The sequence below is a fragment of the Hyla sarda genome, chromosome 4, assembly GCF_029499605.1.
Source record: "Hyla sarda isolate aHylSar1 chromosome 4, aHylSar1.hap1, whole genome shotgun sequence".
Lineage (NCBI taxonomy): Eukaryota > Metazoa > Chordata > Amphibia > Anura > Hylidae > Hyla > Hyla sarda.
Genome location: NC_079192.1, coordinates 242818681 through 242838345, shown reverse-complemented (window position 1 = coordinate 242838345; position 19665 = coordinate 242818681). Strand labels below are relative to the sequence as shown.

The 19665-nt window shown below is 45.2% G+C and overlaps 1 protein-coding gene across 1 annotated transcript; it reads left to right on the top strand.

Moving 5' to 3' along the window:
* Positions 1 to 5299: 5299 nt before the first annotated feature.
* LSM8 (LSM8 homolog, U6 small nuclear RNA associated) lies at positions 5300 to 18641 on the top strand. Its single transcript, XM_056573839.1, has 4 exons — positions 5300 to 5524; positions 9967 to 10007; positions 14168 to 14295; positions 18417 to 18641. Exons 1-4 carry the CDS (start codon positions 5494 to 5496, stop codon positions 18505 to 18507), a joined length of 291 nt encoding a protein of 96 aa, XP_056429814.1. The 5' UTR covers positions 5300 to 5493; the 3' UTR covers positions 18508 to 18641.
* The last annotated feature ends 1024 nt before the right edge of the window (positions 18642 to 19665 follow it).

The following is a 19665-nucleotide window of genomic DNA, read 5'->3' as shown; positions in this document are numbered from 1 at the left end:
AATACGACAGGGCTCCGAAGTGAGAGAGCACCATGCGCATTTGAGGACTAAATTAGGGATTGCATAGGGATGGACATAGGGGTATTCTACACCAGTGATTCACAAACAGGGTGTCTCCAGCTGTTGCTAAACTCCCATCATGCCAGGACAGTCAGTGTCTGTCCAGAAATGCTGGGGATGGTTGTTTTGCAACAACTGGAGGCTCTGTTTTGGAAACACTGCCGTACTATATGTTTTCATTTTTATTGGGTGGACCGTGTAAGGGGGTGTATATGTAGAGTTTTACCCTTTATTATGTGTTAGTGTAGTGTAGTGTTTTTAGGGTACATTCACACAGGGGGTTTACGGTGAGTCGCAGCTCAAACTTGAAGCAAGAAACTCACTGTAAACCCCCCAGTGTGAATGTACCCTGTACATTTACATGGGGGATAAACCTCCAGCTGTTGCAAAACTACAACTCCCAGCATGTACTGACAGACCGTGCATGCTGGGAGTTGTACTTTTGCAACAGCTGGAGGAACACTATTTGAAAAACCTTAAGTTAAGTTCTGTTATCTAACTCAGTATTTTCCAACCAGTGTGCCTCCAGCTTTTGCAAAACTCCCAGCATGTACTGATTGCCGAAGGGCATGCTGGGAGATGTAGCTATGCAATAGCTGGAGGTACGTAACTACAACTCTCAGCATGGCGAGAAATCCGTTTCCTGTTCGTGCATGCTGGGAGTTGTAGTTTTGCAAGATTTAGAGGGCCACGGATTAGAAACCACCTCACAGTGATCTCCAGACTGTGGCCCTCCAGATGTTGCAAAGCTACAAATCCCAGCATGCACAGACAGCAAACTGTTGTGTGGGCATGCTGGGAGTTGTAGTTTTGCAAGATTCAGAGGGCCACAGTTTAGAAATCATTGCACAGTGATCTCTAAACTATAGCCCTCCAGCTGTTGCAAAACTACATATCCCAGCATGCCCAAAAAGCAAACAGCTGTCTGGGCATGCTGAGAGTTGCAGTTTTGCAATATCTGGAGGGTTACAGATTAGAGACCACTGTATCTGGAGGGTTACAGATTAGAGACCAGCGGCTTTTGTAGTCTGCAGCACGCCAGGGAGCCAGCCACACATCATCGCCGCCCGCCGACAATCGTCGCCTCCGCAGCCGACGATGTTAAGTGACCTCCGGCATCGGTCACAGGACAGTTCCCCCGTTCTGCCCGCACTACTGTGGGTGGGCAGAACGGGAAAACTGAACGTTAACCCCCTGCCCCCAATCTGCTATTGTTATTGATCTGCTTTGGGTCATTGTCCATCTGCACTGTGAAGCGCCGTCCAATGAGTTCTGCAGCATTTTGCTGACTATGAGCAGATAATATTGCCCGAAACACTTCAGAATTCATCCTGCTGCTTTTGTCAGCAGTCACATCATCAATAAATACAAGAGAAACAGTTCCATTGGCAGCCATTCATGACCACTACGCCATGACACTACCACCACCATGCTTCACTGATGAAGTGGTATGCTTAGGATCATGTTCCTTTCCTTCTCCATACTCTTCTCTTCCCATCACTCTGGTACAAGTTGATTTTGGTCTCATCTGTCCATAGGATGTTGTTCCAGAACTGTGAAGGCTTTTTTAGATGTTGTTTGGCAAACTCTAATCTGGCCTTCCTGTTTTTGAGGCTCACCAATGGTTTACATCTTGTGGTGAACCCTCTGTATTCCCTCTGGTGTAGTATTCTCTTGATTGTTGACTTTGACACACATATACCTACCTCCTGGAGAGTGTTCTTGATCTGGCCAACTGTTGTGAAGGAGGTTTTCTTCACCAGGGAAAGAATTCTTCGCTCATCCTTCACAGTTGTTTTCCTTGGTCTTCCGTATCTTTTGGTGTTGCTTAGCTCACCGGTGCGTTCCTTCTTTTTAAGAATGTTCCAAACAGTTGTTTTGGCCACGCCTAATGTTTTAGCACTCTCTCTGATGTTTTTTTTTTTTTTTTCAGCCTAATGATGGCTTGCTTCACTGATAGTGACAGCTCTTTGGATCTCATCTTGAGAGTTGACAACAACATATTCCAAATGCAAATAGCATATTTGAAATGAACTCTGGACCTTTTATTTGCTCATTGTAATTGGGATAAAAAGGGAATAACACATATGGAACAGCTGAGAAGCCAATTGTCCCATTGCTTTTGGTCCCTTAGCAAGTGGGAGGCACATATGCAAACTGTTGTAATTCCTACACCGTTTACCTGATTTGGATGTAAATACCCTCACATTAAAGCTGACAGTCTGGAGTTAAAGTAAATCTTGTTTGTTTCATTTCAAATCCATTGTGGTGGTGTATAGAGCCAAAAATGTTAGAATTGTGTCGATGTCCCAATATTTATGGTCCTGAGTGTATACTACACTACTACACTGCTCAAAAAAATAAAGGGAACACTAAGATAACACATCCTAGATCTGAATGAATGAACTAATCGTATGAAATACTTTCGTCTTTACATAGTTGAATGTGCTGATAACAAAATCACACAAAAATTATCAATGGAAATCAAATCTATCAGCCCATGGAGGTCTGGATATGGAATCACACTCAAAATCAAAGTGGGAAACCACACTACAGGATGATCCAACTTTGATGTAATGTCATTAAAACAAGTCAAAATGAGGCTCAGTAGTGTGTGTGGCCTCCACGTGCCCATATGACCTCCCTACAATGCCTGGGCATGCTCCTGATGAGGTGACAGAGGGTCTGAGGGATGTCCTCTCAGACCTGGACTAAAGCATCCGCCAACTCCTGGACAGTCTGAAGGCAGGGAAGGTGAACCAGATCTTGTGTGGGGGGTTCTTAGGTGCTCACGCCCCGTGTGAGCACCTAAGAACCGTCCGCACAAGATCTGGTCCACCTTCCCTGCGTTCAAGTCTTGTTGCTATTGTACCTGAAGAAAAATAAAGAAGTACCTGTCTATAGCAACTGAAGTGGTGAGTGCTCCGTTCTTTTCTTCAATATGGGACTGATTTCTGCTATTCACTATATACGAGAAGCACCACCTGAACAGACAGGGTACTTAAAGGGGTTATCCAGGAAAAAAATATGTTTTTATATCAACTGGCTCCAGAAAGTTAAACAGATTTGTAAATTACTTCTATTAAAAAATCTTAATCCTTTCAGTACTTATGAGCTTCTGAAGTGAAGGTTGTTCTTTTCTGTCTAAGTGCTCTCTGATGACACGTGTCTCGGGAACCGCCCAGTTTAGAAGCAAATCCCCATAGCAAACCTCTTCTAAACTGGGCGTTTCCCGAGACAGGTGTCCCCAGAGAGCACTTAGACAGAAAAGAACAACCTTAACTTCAGACGCTCATAAGTACTGAAAGGATTAAGATTTTTTTAATAGAAGTCATTTACAAATCTGTTTAACTTTCTGGAGCCAGTTGATATATAAAAAAAAGTTTTTTTTTCCTGGATAACCCCTTTAAAACACAAGACGAGGATTACTGAATACGCACCTATTTGAATATGTTGCAAGTAGTAGTGCCAGGAAGTATCCTACTTTGAGAGTGGATGTTTATTATTTGCTTTATATCACTTCCTGTGATGTCATATATAATCCAAATAGAAGCAGCACATCAAGCAGTATTGGCTGATAATAGATGCGGGGTGCTCGCATACTTGGAGCCTGGGTCCACCAGTTCCTTAATCCAGAAATGCCAAATAGGATGCAGCACACCACGAATGCAATCAAAGTTGAGGGTTTATTCCATAACGTGCAAAAGACAACATTTCGCCAGCCTCACACTGGCTTTTTCAACTTGAAAAAGCCAGTGTGAGGCTGGCGAAATGTTGTCTTTTGCGCGTTATGGAATAAACCATCAACTTTGATTGCATTCGTGGTGTGTTGCATCCTATTTGGCATTTATATACACAGTGATCCCTCAACTTACAATGGCCTCAACATACAATAGTTTCAACATACAATGGTCTTTTCTGGACCATTGTAACTTGAAACCAGACTCAACATACAATGCTATGGAATCTGCCAAATGTGTCAATGGCTGGAAGAACTGACCAATCAGAATGGATATTTCACTGGTAAAACCTGTGTATTCCTAAAGTGAATGCATTGACTGGTGTCTGGTGGCGCCCCCTACAGTACAGGGAGGTATTTACATGTTCTGTACTCTTTACCTGTACCAGGGTTAGCTGCTCCTTTGGACACCAGGTGAGGGCGGCTCCATTTTCCTTTTGTTTAGGACATTGCGTGTACTGTACAGGACCCTGAAGAAGCTTCTGTCCTCTACATAGACCAGTGTTTCCCAAAGAGGTTGCCTCCAGCTGTTGCAAAACTACAACTCCCAGCATGCCCGGACAGCCTTTGGCTGTCCGGGCATGCTGGGAGTTGTAGTTTTGCAGCAGCTGGAGGCGCCCTGGTTGGGAAACACTGAAATAGACAGTGAATTACAGCTCCCAGAATATCTTTCTTACTTTTATGTGTAAGGATTTGTTTTATCTGTATTAGTTATCTACTTATTTTTCTTTAATCCTCACTTTTTCCTGTTTTTTGATGACATTTTGAAGGCTTCAGAACCAATTACCAGGTTTCCATAGAGTTATGGTCTCAACATACGATGGTTTCAACATACAATGATCATTCCAGAACCGATTAATATTGTAACTTGAGGGACCACTGTATATATATATATATATATATATATATATATATATATAATGCTAATTGTCATGGCTGGTATTTCTTTGCAAGCAACCCTAGCTGCAAACAGTAATTTTTTTGTCTGGTCAGATTCTGCTTTATAAATGGACACTAGACTAACTCCATTAAAGTCAATAGGATTCATCACTGTCTGTCCGTCTCTGTTTTCTGGCCCTGAATGGAGCCTACGTGCAGGTGTGAACGAGGCCTGAGAGCCTACAAGCAATGGTATGCGGATTGTGTGGACCTGACAGTGGAAAACTGGATCCTATTCATATAAATGTAGAATGGCTGCTATTTAATGGGAAACACCAGGAAAATATCACTTATATTACAACATATTCTACAAGTATGTATTACAGATTCTACCATGTTGCATTTATGGTGACTGCCGCTATGGGGCGCAGTACTACAGCTCAAGCATATATTCGTCTAATGGGCGAGAGAGCTCGTGGACTGGACTGCGCACGCGCAACATCTCTGTTCAGCTAGAGGCTGTGAAATAATAATACATCGTGTCAACGCATGACCTAATGTAGAGGCAGCTCGTCATACATTCGGATCTAGCTACTACAGCCATTTTTCCGCGCTCCGCAGCCATTTTAGTGTAGCCGCATATATATATTACCAGGGAGAGGAGAGGCTTCAGCTCTGTCGAGGGGGCGTGGTCTATTTTGGTCGCGAGGTGATGACGTTATGAAAGGCGACACCTCATCTGGCGGATTTCTTGTATTCAGCGTATGCGACGTGCGGCTCAGGCTTCTCCCCGCTCGGTGTGACGGCTCGGCGATATGACGTCAGCGCTGGAGAATTATATCAACCGTATCCTTATTATAGAGCTGCTTCTCGGGGCGGAAGCTGGGCAGTGCAGGCAATAAGTCTTAGCAGTAATGTCATTAGCCCATTGGTGACTGTCTATCCTTTCTCCCTCAGCTCTGGATAGCAGCTTCCATTTGTAATGGGGTGAACAAGGCGGTATATGTCTGTCCTCATGTAATAGAAATAGCCCCATCTGTTTCAGGAGCCTTATTGGGCTGGTGGGCAGCAGTACTCTATGGGGGAGATTTATCAAAACATGTCCAGAGGAAAAATGGCTTCTTTCATTTTTCAGAGGCCTCTTCACAAATGAAAGAAAACATCTAATTGGTTGCTATGGGCAACTCGGCAACATTTCCTCTGGACAGGTTTTGACAAATCTCCCCCATTGTACGGAACCCCCTCAAAAATGCATTGCTGTCTATTGAGATAGTGCATTTCCGTGCAGTCCTAGCGCAGACGCCTGCTGCCCACAGAGTCTCTGCCTGGAATTTCTCCGGAAAGAGATTCCATATTGTGAATGGGCTCTTAGGGTATGTTCACAGGTACAGGATCTGCTCCAGATTTCAATGTAAATAAATGATTCAACCCAGCTTAAAATCTACAGTAGATACTGTAAGTGTGAATGGACCCTGAGGGTAAGTTCACATACACCACAAACGTGTAGGGATCGACCGATATCATTTTTTTAGGGCCGATAATCGGAGGAGGTTAGGGTCGATAGCCGATAACTTATACTGATATTCCGGTATTAGTTATCGGCTATTTATCCCCCCGCAACACCGCTTCAGATCATTGATTTAAAGCGGGTGCTTTAAATCTATGCACTGCAGTGGCTTTTGCGGTGCCATAGGCCTCCGCCACCACCTGCTTCTCTCCCCCTGCCTGTCCGGGGGTCCTGAGACCTATCACTGCCACTGCTCCCCCCCGCCGTGCCTAGGGGTGCCTCCAGCTGTTGCAAAACTACTACTCCCAGCATTCCCGGACAGCCATTGGCTGTCCGGGCATGCTGGGAGTTGTAGTTTTGCAACAGCTGGAGGGCCTACTGTAGGTATAGTATATTACACAGATCCCTGTCCATCCCAGAACCCTGACTCGCCTTCCCAGTTGCTGCAGGGACCGTCCGGGGAGGGTGGTCCGGGCCATCCATCCTTCCTGTAGTGTCCGGCGGCATTCCGGGTGGAGGGTGAACCGATCCAGGCTGTCCTTCTTCTCCTGGCAGGCTCCGGCCTAGTAACGCTGCATAGACGCCACTGCGCAGTGACGCACCTGATGTCGCGGCGTCTATGCAGCGTACTAGGCCGGAGCCTGGCCGGAGTGGAGAAGAGGACCCCGGAGAAGGACAGCCCGGACCGGTTCACCCTCCACCCGTAATGCCTCCGGACACTACAGGAAGGATGGATGGCCCGGACCACCCCCATTACGGGTAAGTTTAATTTTTTTTATTGACTCGGAGGGTGGGGGAGGGGCCCGACCGGTATAGCGGTATGGGCAAAAATCCATAGCGTGGGAGAAAAAAAAACGGTATCCGGTTCATACCGGTATACCGCCCAGCACTACGGTGGGGGGTGTGCGGTGCGGCGGGGCGGTCGCGGTGCGGGGGGGGGGCGGGGCAATATCGGCTTATCGGCAAGGTAATTGCCGATACCGATAATGCCCAAAATCGTGATTATCGGCTGATAACATCGGCCATACCGATAATCGGTCGATCCCTACAAACGTGTGTACCAAAACAAGACCGATTTGGCTTGATGTTGAATATTTTTTTTGTTAATATGTAAATCAGAATAAAAAAACACATACATTTTAAACTTAGCTCTATACTACACCATCAGTCACTAATACACTGCTATGGGATAAAAAAAAAACGTATACAGTACATTCATATACAATTTTTTTTTTTTTTGTGGTAAAGAGGAGTGGGATGTGTAGAACTGCATATTAACAAAAAATTGTAGAGGGGACAAAATGTAGCCAAGTGTTACATACTTTTGACTATGTTAGCATAATGGAAGTCTGAGTATTCTATAACATACTTATGAGTACCATTTTATATGTACAGTGGTCCCCTCAAGTTACAATATTAATTGGTTCCAGGACAACCATTGTATGTTGAGACCATAACTCTATGGAAACAAGGTAAAATGTCATGCAAAAATAGGTAAGTGAGGATTAAACCAAAATAAGTAGATAACTAATATAGATAAAGCAAGTCCTTACATATAAAAGTAATAAAGATCTGCTGTGAGCTGTAAATCATTGTCTATGTAGAGGACAGGAGCTTCTTCAGGGTCCTGTACAGTACACGTAATGTCCTAATAAAGTAACATGGAGCCACCCTACTGGGTGTTCAAAGGAGCAGGTAACCTTGGCACAGGTAAAGAGTAGTACGGAACATGTAGTACCACCCTGTACTGTAGGGGGCACTACTAGACAGTCAGCCAGTGCATGCACTTCAGTAATACAGGTGTTTAACCAGTGAATTCCCTTTCTGATTCTAATCAGATCTTCCACCCATTGACATGTTTCACAGATCTGGACTGTCCGTAGCATTGTATGTTGAGTCTGGTTCTAAGTTATAATGGTCCAGAAAACACCATTGTATGTTGAAAATATTGTATGTTGAGGGATCGCTGTATGTTCTGATGTACTGCTGTGGTATAGATGTTAACCAGCCCTAACATGGCAACAACTTGTATGATCGGCATCTATATAATGCATAAACAGATTACGTCATCTGCCAGGTAGTGGTTCTGTCCCCCGGCTTAGGCTGGGTTCACATCACGTTTTCCCCATACGGGACCGCATACGGCTGGGGGGAGCTAAAAACTTGTGCTCGCATATCCCTGCCGTATTTGGTCCCGTATGTAATTCATTTAAATGAGCCGACCGGAGTGAACCGTTGACTAGGGTTTTAGGTCCGGTAGAAAACCGCATACGGGGAAAAATGAGCCGACTGGACCACTCCGGTCGGCTCATTGAAATTAATTACATACGGCAGGGATACAGGAGTGCAAATTTTTTGCTCCCCAGCCGTATGAGGTCCCGTATAGGGAAAAACGTGATGTGAACCCAGCCTTATGTAGAGTCCCAAGCAGTTTGCTGCCTTCCCCCCCCCCCCCCCCCTTCCATTTTAAATCTAAATGCTATAATAGGGCTAGTACATACAGCGGGGAGAACAAGTATTTGATACACTGCCAATTATGCAGGTTTACCTATTTCCAAATGCATGTAGAGATCTGTAATTTTTATCCTAGGTACTCTTCAACTGTGAGAGACTGAATCTAAAAAATCCAGAAAATCACAGTTTGATTTAAAGAAAAAATTATTTGCCTTTTATTGCATGACATAAGTATTTGATCACCTACTAACCAGTAAGAATTCCAGCTCACAGACCTGTAATTTTTTTTTTTTTTTAAGAAGCCCTCCTGTTCTCTAATCATTACCTGTATTAACTGCACCTTTATGGATTAAAATCCTTCAGCGCACATAAGGTCCCCCTGCTCAGGCCAGCGCCTGTCTGAAGTTTGCCAATGACCATCTGGATCATCCAGGGGAGGAATGGGAGATGGTCATGTGGTCTGAGACCAACATAGAGCTTTTTGGTCTAAACTCCACTCCCCGTGTTTGGAGGAAGAAGGATGAGTACAACCCCAAGAACACCATCCCAACCGTGAAGCATAGAGGTGGAAACATCATTCTTTGGGGCTGCTTTTCTGCAAAAGAGTCAGAATGACTGCACTGTATTGAGGGGAGGATGGATGGGGCCATGTGTCACGAGATCTTGGCCAACAACTTCCTTCCCTTAGTAAGAGCATTGAAGATAGGTTGTGGCTGGGTCTTCGAGCATGACAAGCACCCGAAACATACAGCCAGGACAACGGAGTGGCTCCATAAGAAGTGTCTCAAGGTCCTGTAGTGGCCTAGCCAGTTTCCAGACCTGAACCCAATAGAACATTTTTGGAGGGAGCTGAAAGTCCATATTGCCCAGCGACAGCACCAAAACCTGAAGGATCTGGAGAAGGTCTGTATGGAGGAGTGGGCTGAAATCCATGCTGCAGTGTGTGCAAACCTGGTCAAGAACTGCAGGAAAGGTTTGAGCTCTGTAATTGCAAACAAAGGTTTCTGTAACAAATATTAAGTTATACTTTTCTAATGTATCAAATACTTATGTCATGCAATAAAATGCTAATTGTTGTTTTTTGTTTTTTAATTATACAGTGTTATTTTCTGGATTTTTGTTTTAGATTCCATCTCTCACAGACAGAGTACCTATGATAAAAAATTACAGACCTCTACATGCTTTGTAAGTTGGAAAACCTGCAAAATCTGCAGTGTATCAAATACTTGTTCTCCCCTCTTTAGAGGTTTTATCCAATCTTCAAACAGGAACTCTGTTTTTTATAATACCCAGAGTGTGCTGTATGCCTCCTTAACAGGTCTTGCAGGAACGGTTGCAGTTATTACAGCTGATGGGAGGATGATTGTGGTAAGGAACATTTTCAGATCTTGTTGAAATATTTACTTTTGTGAATTGTTTCTCGTGATACTTGAGATCCTCTGTGTGCCTCATATACCGTATATACTCGAGTATAAGCCGACCCGAGTATAAGCCGAGACCCCTAATTTCAACCCAAAATCCCAGGAAAAGTTATTGACTCGAGTATAAGCCTAGGGTGGGAAATACCTCATCCCCCCCTGTCATCATCCAGACCCGTCATTAACATCCTCATCATCATCCCCTTGTCATCATCCCACACATCCCCCCTTCATCATCCCCTTATCATCCCACACATCCCCCCTTCATCATCCCCTTATCATCCCACACATCCCCCCCTTCATCATCCCCTTGTCATCATCCCACACATCCCCCCCTTCATCATCCCCTTATCATCCCGCACATCCCCCCTTCATCATCCCCTTATCATCCCGCACATCCCCCCTTCATCATCTCCTTGTAATCATCCCACACCCCCCCTTCATCATCCCCTTGTCATCATCCCACACCCCCCCTTCATCATCCCCTTGTCATCATCCCCACCCCCCTTCATCATCCCCACACCCCCCCTTCATCATCCTCTTCTCATCATTCGCCCTCAGTGGTCTTCAACCTGCGAACCTCCAGAGGTTTCAAAACTACAACTCCCAGCAAGCCCGGGCAGCCATCGGCTGTCCGGGCTTGCTGGGAGTTGTAGTTTTGAAACCTCCGGAGGTCCGCAGGTTGAAGACCACTGCGGCCTTCAACATCATCCAGCCCCCTCTCACCCCCTTTAGTTCTGAGTACTCACCTCCGCTCGGCGCTGGTCCGGTCCTGCATGGCTGTCCGGTGAGGAGGTGGTCCGGTGGGATAGTGGTTCCGGGCTGCTATCTTCACTGGGGGCGCCTCTTCTCCGCGCTTCCGGCCCGGAATAGAGGCGTTGCCTTGACAATGACGCAGAAGTACGTTGGCAATGAACGCACCTCTGCGTCGTTGTCAAGGCAACGTGACTATTCTGAGGCCGGGCCCGAAGCGCTTAGAAGAGGCCTCCCCGGTGAAGATAGCAGCCCGGAACCACTATCCCACCGGACCACCTCCTCACCGGACAGCCCTGCAGGACCGGACCAGCGCCGAGCGGAGGTGAGTACAGAACTAAAGGGGGGTGAGAGGGGGCTGGATGATGTTGAAGGCCGCAGTGGTCTTCAACCTGCGGACCTCCGGAGGTTTCAAAACTACAACTCCCAGCAAGCCCGGACAGCCGATGGCTGCCCGGGCTTGCTGGGAGTTGTAGTTTTGAAACCTCTGGAAGTCCGCAGGTTGAAGACCACTGCGGGTGGGGGAGTTCACTCGAGTATAAGCCGAGGGGGGTGTTTTCAGCACGAAAAATCGTGCTGAAAAACTCGGCTTATACTCGAGTATATACGGTATACAACCAAGCAGGAACTATATTCAGAATTTTTACTTCCGTAGCAAATACACATATCAGATATACGACCCCATACAATGTTTACAAGTAGAGATGAGCGAATTTACAGTAAATTTGATTCGTCACGAACTTCTCGGCTCGGCAGTTGATGGCTTATCCTGCATAACTTAGTTCAGCTTTCAGGTGCTCCGGTGGGCTGGAAAAGGTGGATACAGTCCTAGGAAAGAGTCTCCTAGGACTGTATCCACCTTTTCCAGCCCACGGGAGCACCTGAAAACTGAACTCATTTATGCAGGATAAGCCATCAACTGCCGAGCCGAGAAGTTCGTGACGAATCAAATTTACTGTAAATTCGCTCATCTCTATTTACAAGCTTAGAGGGAATCTGTTATCAGTATTACCCACACGAACCTGTTAGTAAAGGCTTGTTGTGTGGAAATTACTGATGAAAATGATACTTAAAGGGGTACTCCGCCCCTGGCATCTTATCCCCTATCCAAAGATGTCAGATCGCCGCGCTCCCGCTGCTGGGGAGCCCTGGGATCGCCGCTGCGGCACCCTGCCATCATTACTGCACAGTGCGAGTTCGCTCTGTGCGTAATGATGATGGGCGATACAGGGTCTGGAGCAGTGTGACGTCATGGCTCCGCCCCTCATGACATCACGGCCCGTCCCCTTAATGCAAGTCTATGGCAGGGGGCGTGATGACCGCCACGCCCCCTTCCCATAGACTTGTATTGACGGGGGCGGGCCGTGATGTCACGAGGGGCGGAGCGATGACATAACGATGCTCCGGCCCCTGTATTGCCCGTCATTACGTGCAGAGCGATCTCGCTCTGCGCAGTAATAATAGCGGGGTGCCGCAGCAGCGATCCCCGGGGTCCCCAGTAGTGGGACCCCGGCGATCTGACATCTTATCCCCTATTCTTTGGATAGGGGATAAGATGTCTAGGGGCGGAGTACGCCTTTAACTACCACAGATCCATGGCTCAGTTCGTCCGTTATTCTTCTTTTCAGTATATCACCAGACTTGGTGTGCGTGCACGCAGGGAGGTGTTCGCGAGCTCTCCATGCACAGTGATGTCACCACTGCTTCATACACTGTCTCCCGGCTATTGATTATTCATAAGCTCCATCTGCCTGCTTGCTTCTGTCTGCGGCTACTACATATGTACCTTCCAGTGTACACAGCCATCTTAGTGTGGAAGCAGGCCACGTGTACTGTGGGTAGGAGTGAGCAGGCTGACGGAGCTTTATAATTATTCATAAGCTGGGCTGACATTACTATGCAGGGAGGGCTTGGGTAACGTCCCCTGTGCACAAAGTCCAGTGATTTACATTTCCCAAAAAATAAGCATAATGTTCGAATGGAGTCACTGTTCTCTCGGTGGTAAGTATAATTTTCATCATTATCGTCCTGCACCACAAGCCTGTACCAAAAGGTTAGTGCGGGTGATATTAATGACAGATTCCCTTTTTAATATTCTGGTTTCATAAAATATACCTCGGATGAATAAAAGGAAATTATTCATTTAAATGGATTATATTTTTCCAGATGAAGAAGAGAAATAAATTATGTAGTCAGCAAAAAAAAAATCCAGGTCATCACTTTGCTGTTCCTTCTCTGATTTTAATGTTGGCCTGACTTCTTTGTCACATGGACTTCACTAGTGATAAACAATATTCTACATCAGGCTGGTGATAACTAGCTGACTGGTGACAGTCTTACTGTGGGACCCCACTGATCACAAGAACGGAGGTCCCTTGTCTTCCTCGTGATTTAAGCAGTAGGCAATGCTGTTCAACCACTGCTCCATTTACTCTATATAGATCTTTCAAACATTGCTAGAGTACAAGGAACCTGTATTATATGGTTTACGGAATGAAAACACCCATGTCACAGTACTGCTTTACACATAGAGAGGGGAATTTATCAAACCCTTTAGACTGCTTCATTTAGACATTTAATACAATTATCGCGAGGCTGCCACTTCTGCCACATTTAACCAGACTAAGGTAGAGCAGTTCTGTATTCATTCAACAAAGTCCATGCGACTTTTGATCAATTTGGCGAACGTCTGCCACTTTCTCTGTGACACGTGCTCTAAACAAGTTCAAAACTCACACCAGTCTAATAAATGTCCCTCAGAGTTCGTTGAACTCTGGGTGTAAAAAAAAAAAGTGGATCCTCATCTGATCCATAATCTAGTGCTAGGCCCCATTTACATAGCGGAATTTCATTCAGATTGTTTTTATAACTTTATGGAAGCTTACATGAATTAACAAAGAGAGAATAAATTAATGTATATAGCACATAGTTATTAAAGGAATTTCGCTCTGGAAAAATTCTGGCGAGATGTCCCACAGGCAGGAGGTGTCAGCATGACAAGCCAACGCTAGGAACGCTCAGAAATGCTCTATCTCCTTAGGCGCCAATGCATTTCCAAGCAGATTTTGCAGCAAGAATTGACATTTCCATTCTTTCTGCAGTCCATTATTAAAATTTCCAATACAGAAATGTTGTTGTGTACATGATGTAGCAGTGAATCCCATTGAAAACAATAGGAGTCTGCTGCAACGGCATTTCCAAGCAAAATTTTGCTTGGGAATTCTGCTGTATGAATAGGGCCTAAAACAGATAGATAGCTGTTCATGTTTAGGGCTGTTTTGATGCTCTGCAGCCTGTTTCCTTTCCTCTCTAACTAGTTCTGACATGGCTAAATGTTTTTTGTTTTTTTTTCCCTAGGGAACACTTAAGGGATTTGATCAGACTATTAACCTAATTTTGGATGAGAGCCATGAGCGAGTATTCAGTTCATCACAAGGAGTAGAACAAGTAGTCCTGGGACTGTACATTGTAAGAGGCGACAATGTGTAAGTGTGTTACTGTTATGCTACTTGTAGATCTATAGATTGTGTTTGAACTACACAATGAAATTGAGAATATCAAACCTCACAAATTAAAAAAAGGCTCAATTTAAAGGCATCATTTATAAACGTATAATTACATATAAACGTGTTTATAAAACAGTCCTCCAGTACCACTTTGTGCAAACATAAAAAGCAATCAACAACAAAAAAGGAGTATCTAGGCTAGCTGAAGTATCAACAGAAATGGGGTGTAAAGCAACTATAGCCTGAAAAGTCAACCTACACAATGCAGCGCAGATACTATCATGCATTCCTACTTATGTTGTTTCAGACTTGCATGATTCAAATTAATACATTCTATTATTACAAATGATATACTTCTATTTTAACCAATGTAAATTACAAATATACATGTTATTATCTACACTAAATAAACCACAAAAACCCCCTAGGTGGGTCAGGGATCCCACTAATATATATCACGCAAACACGGGGCCTTAGCCCAGGGCACAAATCCCTTTTGAAGTGTACCCCCCAAATGAAGGAAAATATAACTTTTATTGTGTTTAATATAAAATGATAACAAGTGATTAAAACCACAATTTCACAGTTCCGGATAATTAGTAAATTCTGGGATTAACCCAGTAGTCTCCTATCTAATGGGTTTGCAGTACCCAAACAAATGGAATCTGTGAAATAGATTCAAATCTGAAATTTGCCTCCTCAACTAGTTTCGGCGCATCTGCACCGTCCTCAGGAGGAATAAACGGCAAACACCCGTCCACGTGTTGCGTTCTATCTTTTATACCCTAGGTTTGACACCTCATCACTCCCCGACACTCTGAAAGACCAATCTTAGGTTCCGATCCTTATATCCAATAGGTATCTACCACCTCATTCACCTGTGTGGAATGTAACCAACCAGGTACATGTTTACCTGTTCCCATCCGATGACGTGAGTTGCTGTCATCACGGAGCGCCATTGTTGTGATTCCGATCATGTGTGTGATCACATGACCGGTGGACGCCTTCTCCAATTTTCGCGCATTCGCCCGGACTTAGACATCGCCTCGCATCTTCTTGTGCGCAGGCGCTGGGACTTAGAAGAAATATGTGTCGCTCGCTTGATGTATATAAGTCGCTCCCTAATCCTTCGCATGTGCTAGAACTTACGTGATTCCTAGCATTACTCAGACCATCTTGGCGCCCCATGGAGTTGGGGTGGAGTTTCTTAGGTTTCTGCTATTTCACGGGCAGTCCTTGCATTTCTCCTCCTTTTCTAGATGGAGTGCTGTCTGTCTTCTGTACTTCCTCCTGTGACTGGCTCAGCCATCTTGTTGAACCCTTCTGCTACCGGTCCGGCTGTAGTTTAGTTTGGTGTCTCTTGAGATTCAGCCTTTGCGCTAACCCCCCCCCCCCCATTCTGAGGGGTTGTATGGCCTTTGTACGGCTTCTGCTTTTGCCTTTGCAGCCTATGCCCTCTGACCTCCCAGTATTCGAAGGTTTCTTTATTTCGCTCCTGCCCTTGTTATCCCCCTTTTTGGCGGAGTTCTGCTGGGTATGGTTTAGTTGCAGCTGTTGCTGTCCTAGCTTTCGCAGGGGCACTTGTTGGTCTTGCCAGGCAGTTCCTGTTTCCTCCCCTCTTCCTCTGGCTAAGGTTCTGTTGGTTCTTGCCAGGTCCGTACTCTGGCTTCTCCAGCCCCTCGCTCTGCCCTCTCTCCCTGTATGGGTACGTCTTGCTTGGAAGCCATCTTGGTTGTCCTTGTGCTTGCTTCTGGATGTGAGGGTTCTGTTCTCTGCTCTTACTCTTAGCGATCTTTCTGCTTAGTGTCTCTTCCTTCCTGTTAAGGCCTCTCTGTTCAGGTCACCTTTGGCTCTCCGGGGCTCCTTGACAGTCTCGGCTGTGGCAAGTCCCTCCTCCTTTTTAAGTGTGTCAATTGTACTGTGCTTGCCCTCCAGTCTGGGTGGGTACCCTCCCGCACCCTCGCCATGTCTTCATTTCCTCGCATTGTTGCTTCGGTTGGGTTGACATCTCGCTGGGTCCCCTCGGTCTTCCTCTCGGTGACTGTGTCGTTCTGGGATGTTACTCTCTTGGTCATCCAGTCCATTTCCACATTGGAATCCTCTGTTTGATCGTCCTTGTCTATATCCTAGTCTTTTTTGTGTATGCGGGTGCTGGGTGGCATGGTGGCCTCAGGGGTGGCGGTTCCTTTTTCTCCTGGCCTCGATTCTCCGCTAGGGTGGGTCACTCTTCCATGGCGGCCCCAGAGTCGTTCTGGTCCCTCTCCCTCGGTGTTTTGCCCTTTCAGGCTCTCCTTGCCTTGGGCTCTCTGCCAGGTGGCCTTTCCATGCTTTGCGCTCTGGAGTGGTTGTTCCTGGGGCATCCACCTTTCCTGGAGTTTGTCTCTGGCCTTGGCAGGGTTCCAGTCCTACTCTTCTCTGCTGTTTTCTCTTCAGTGGATGTCTTTGCTCCCCGCTCCATGTCCTGCCCCGGCCTGGGTGCTCATCAGCCGAAGTGTTCACTCTGGCTTGGGGTCTTCTGCCTCTCCTGGTTTGGGACTCCAAGGTCCCTCCTTTTCTTCCTGGACCTGGGATCCTCTGTTTCTCTGGGCGGCGGCTCCAGTGTTCCGGATGGCTCTACTCCTTCCCTCCAGTCTATTTACGTTCCTCCTTCTCCCTCTGGAGTGGGAGGGGACCGGATCATAGGTTCTCAGGGTAGGGGGCCTTCCGGTCATCCTGTTTGCCCAGTCTGGCCGTTTTGTGTGTCTCAACTTCTGTGGTCCACCTTGTTGCATGTTATTTCCCACTCTTGTGGATGTGCGGTGTACTCTTGGGTTCTCTTCCACCAGGTTTTGCACTGATTGACCTTAGGATTGAGGATTTCAGTTTTTAGACCTCTCAGTTTGGGTGGTCGGTGGGTGCATCTTGCCCTAGCCTTCTTCCTGGCTGGTTTCTTCAGGCGCTCTGGACTGTGTACATGAGTTTTGCTTTTATTTCTCTTTTTGTCCCATTCTAGCGGCTCTGTTATCCGCCTTCTCAGTCTTGCCTTCTTGCTGAGCGTGCTCAGCTGCTTTTCTATTCTCTCTCCTCAGCCTCTGTCCTATGGTTGCGATTGGCTTCCTGTCAGGGCTTTCCCTTCATGCCTCTCTGGCATGTTTCTCTTCTGGGAGTGGCGTTTCCTCACCATGTTTACCTTGCTTAGACGAATCGCTGTATTAGGGGTTCTTTTACCTCTCTCTTCAGTGTTTGGGCCAGGCCTCGGTTTTTCTGCATCTTATGTCTTTTCATCAGGGGTGTTTTCTGCTCTCCTGCCAGGACTGTTTTGGGATGACCATTTGTTGTCTATTTGGTGGCTGTTGAACCCCATTCTCTGCACAGTTCCTTCCTTTTGGGCCATGTTTTGCGGGGGCTGCCAAGTGGTTGTTTGTCAGGTTCCGGTTTCTTCTGGGCCTCATCCACTTTCTTGGGTGACTGGTTATGGCTAAGTCTCTGGCCTGACCTTCTCTGGCAGTTGTTTTTTTTTTTTTCCCCACCCCAGGGACTGCTTTGGGACGTCCCATGGTCTCTGAGGCGACCGAGAAAAGAGATTTTTTTTTTTTTTTTTTTTTTTTGTACTCACCGTAAAATCTTTCTCGTAACCTTCATTCGGGGACACAGCACCCACCCATTTACTGTTCCTGGTCAGGTTGTTTGCCTGTTATTGCTTTCTGGTGTCCTTCGGATGTTTTCTCCTTTTGTGGTTTGGCTTTTCCTACTGCTTTGTGACACAACTGATTTAGCTTAGTGCCTGTGGGCGGGTATATCCTGCTTGGAGGAGCCGACTTCTCTTTTTCCCTAGTGGCAGCAGCATAATACCCATGGTCTCTGTGTCCCCCAATGAAGTGTACAAGAGAGATTTTACAGAGAGTACATAAAATCTCCTTTTTCCCCACCTGTGATAGTGTTCTGTGAAGAATCTTGCTATAGTATGTTTAATGTTGATACACAAAATTTATGAAAAAAGTGTATTATCCTTTTAGTGAACAAATAAAACATCTTTCAGTTTGTACATAATTTGGTTCAGTTATCAGTACAAATATATTTTAATAGTGACAATGACAACTAAGTTTTACATGTCTCTACAGGGCTGTTATCGGAGAGATCGATGAAGAGACAGACTCTGCACTGGACCTGGGGAATATAAGAGCTGAGCCTCTGAACTCTGTTGTAAATTGAAGAGATGTGAACATGCATCTACATCTGTACATTAGCTTTTTCTTTTTATTAATGCATTTGGATGAATTACATTTTTTTGCATCTTTTTATGAGTGTATTCTACCTTATCATGTAAATTAAAATGTTTATACGTTTTTATGTTCTGTCCTTTAATTCTTTTGCATGACACAGGGAGGGAGTGCTTAGTTGACTATTTTAAACTGGAATCCTGCAGCTTTATGGTTTTTTGTTTAACCAAACATTGTAGTGTTGTAGTGGATCTAAAAAAAAAAAAAAAAAAAAGGAAAAATGTACAGGAAACTTTGCCTCTTTTTTGTATCCACTCATGTGTCTACATGAAAATTGTGACTCCAGCCATGCACATAATAGCTAAAATCTACATACTGGAACCGTAGCCATGGCTGCTTCTGGTATGCTTTGCTGCCACTGTATACTCTAATGCTGAATCAGCTTTTCGGTCAATGGCATCTTTGCATCCTTTTACAATGCATGAGTCTTCTGCAGGGAACACAGACCTTCTGAACAGAAGTGCGACAGCTAGATTCACTTTTGGAGGGTTTCCCCAAGATTTTGTAGCTTTAGAATAGAGTATATACAGGGCTTTGTTACTAGAACTGGGTTCATTATTTTGGTTTAGCCCAGTCAGCCTGCATTAACTCAGTAGCGACAGAGTGAAGAACCTGTGGGCCAACTTAAGGATGTAGAATAGCTCTTATTTCCTGGGTAAATCACTGAAATATGACTTGCCCTCCACAGTTTCTTTCATTGCTTTAAGTGGGCACTGTCAGATTCAAAAACCCTTTTTTATGTGTTGTATATCTTGACAAAACATTAACCTTTCTAATGTACTTAATAAGAAAACTATTAAAAAAATTATAGAAAAAAAAAATTGGACAAAGAGACCCCAGCAGCACTCAGGTAGAAAGATGAGTCGTGTAGAGTGAGGACACGTCCCCTTCCAAAGTACAGAAAGACAAACCAAGTGAGCAACAGAAAAAGGAATTTGTGAGAGAAATATAGGTGCTAGACACATAAAAATATGTACACAGTGAGGATTAGATACTGAGCAACATGTAATGTATAACATTTTGGGGTGTTTTTGTGGGATATGACAGGAATTTTTTTGACAGTAAAAATTTTTTTTTACTATGCTAGAGG

Excerpts from the sequence above, each read along its gene's own strand:
- LSM8 (XM_056573839.1), top strand. The coding sequence starts at position 5,494 with ATGACGTCAGCGCTGGAGAATTATATCAACC. Across the intron at positions 5,525-9,966 it reads GCTGGAGAATTATATCAACC|GAACGGTTGCAGTTATTACA; the intron begins GTATCCTTATTA and ends CAGGTCTTGCAG. Across the intron at positions 14,296-18,416 it reads ATTGTAAGAGGCGACAATGT|GGCTGTTATCGGAGAGATCG; the intron begins GTAAGTGTGTTA and ends ATGTCTCTACAG.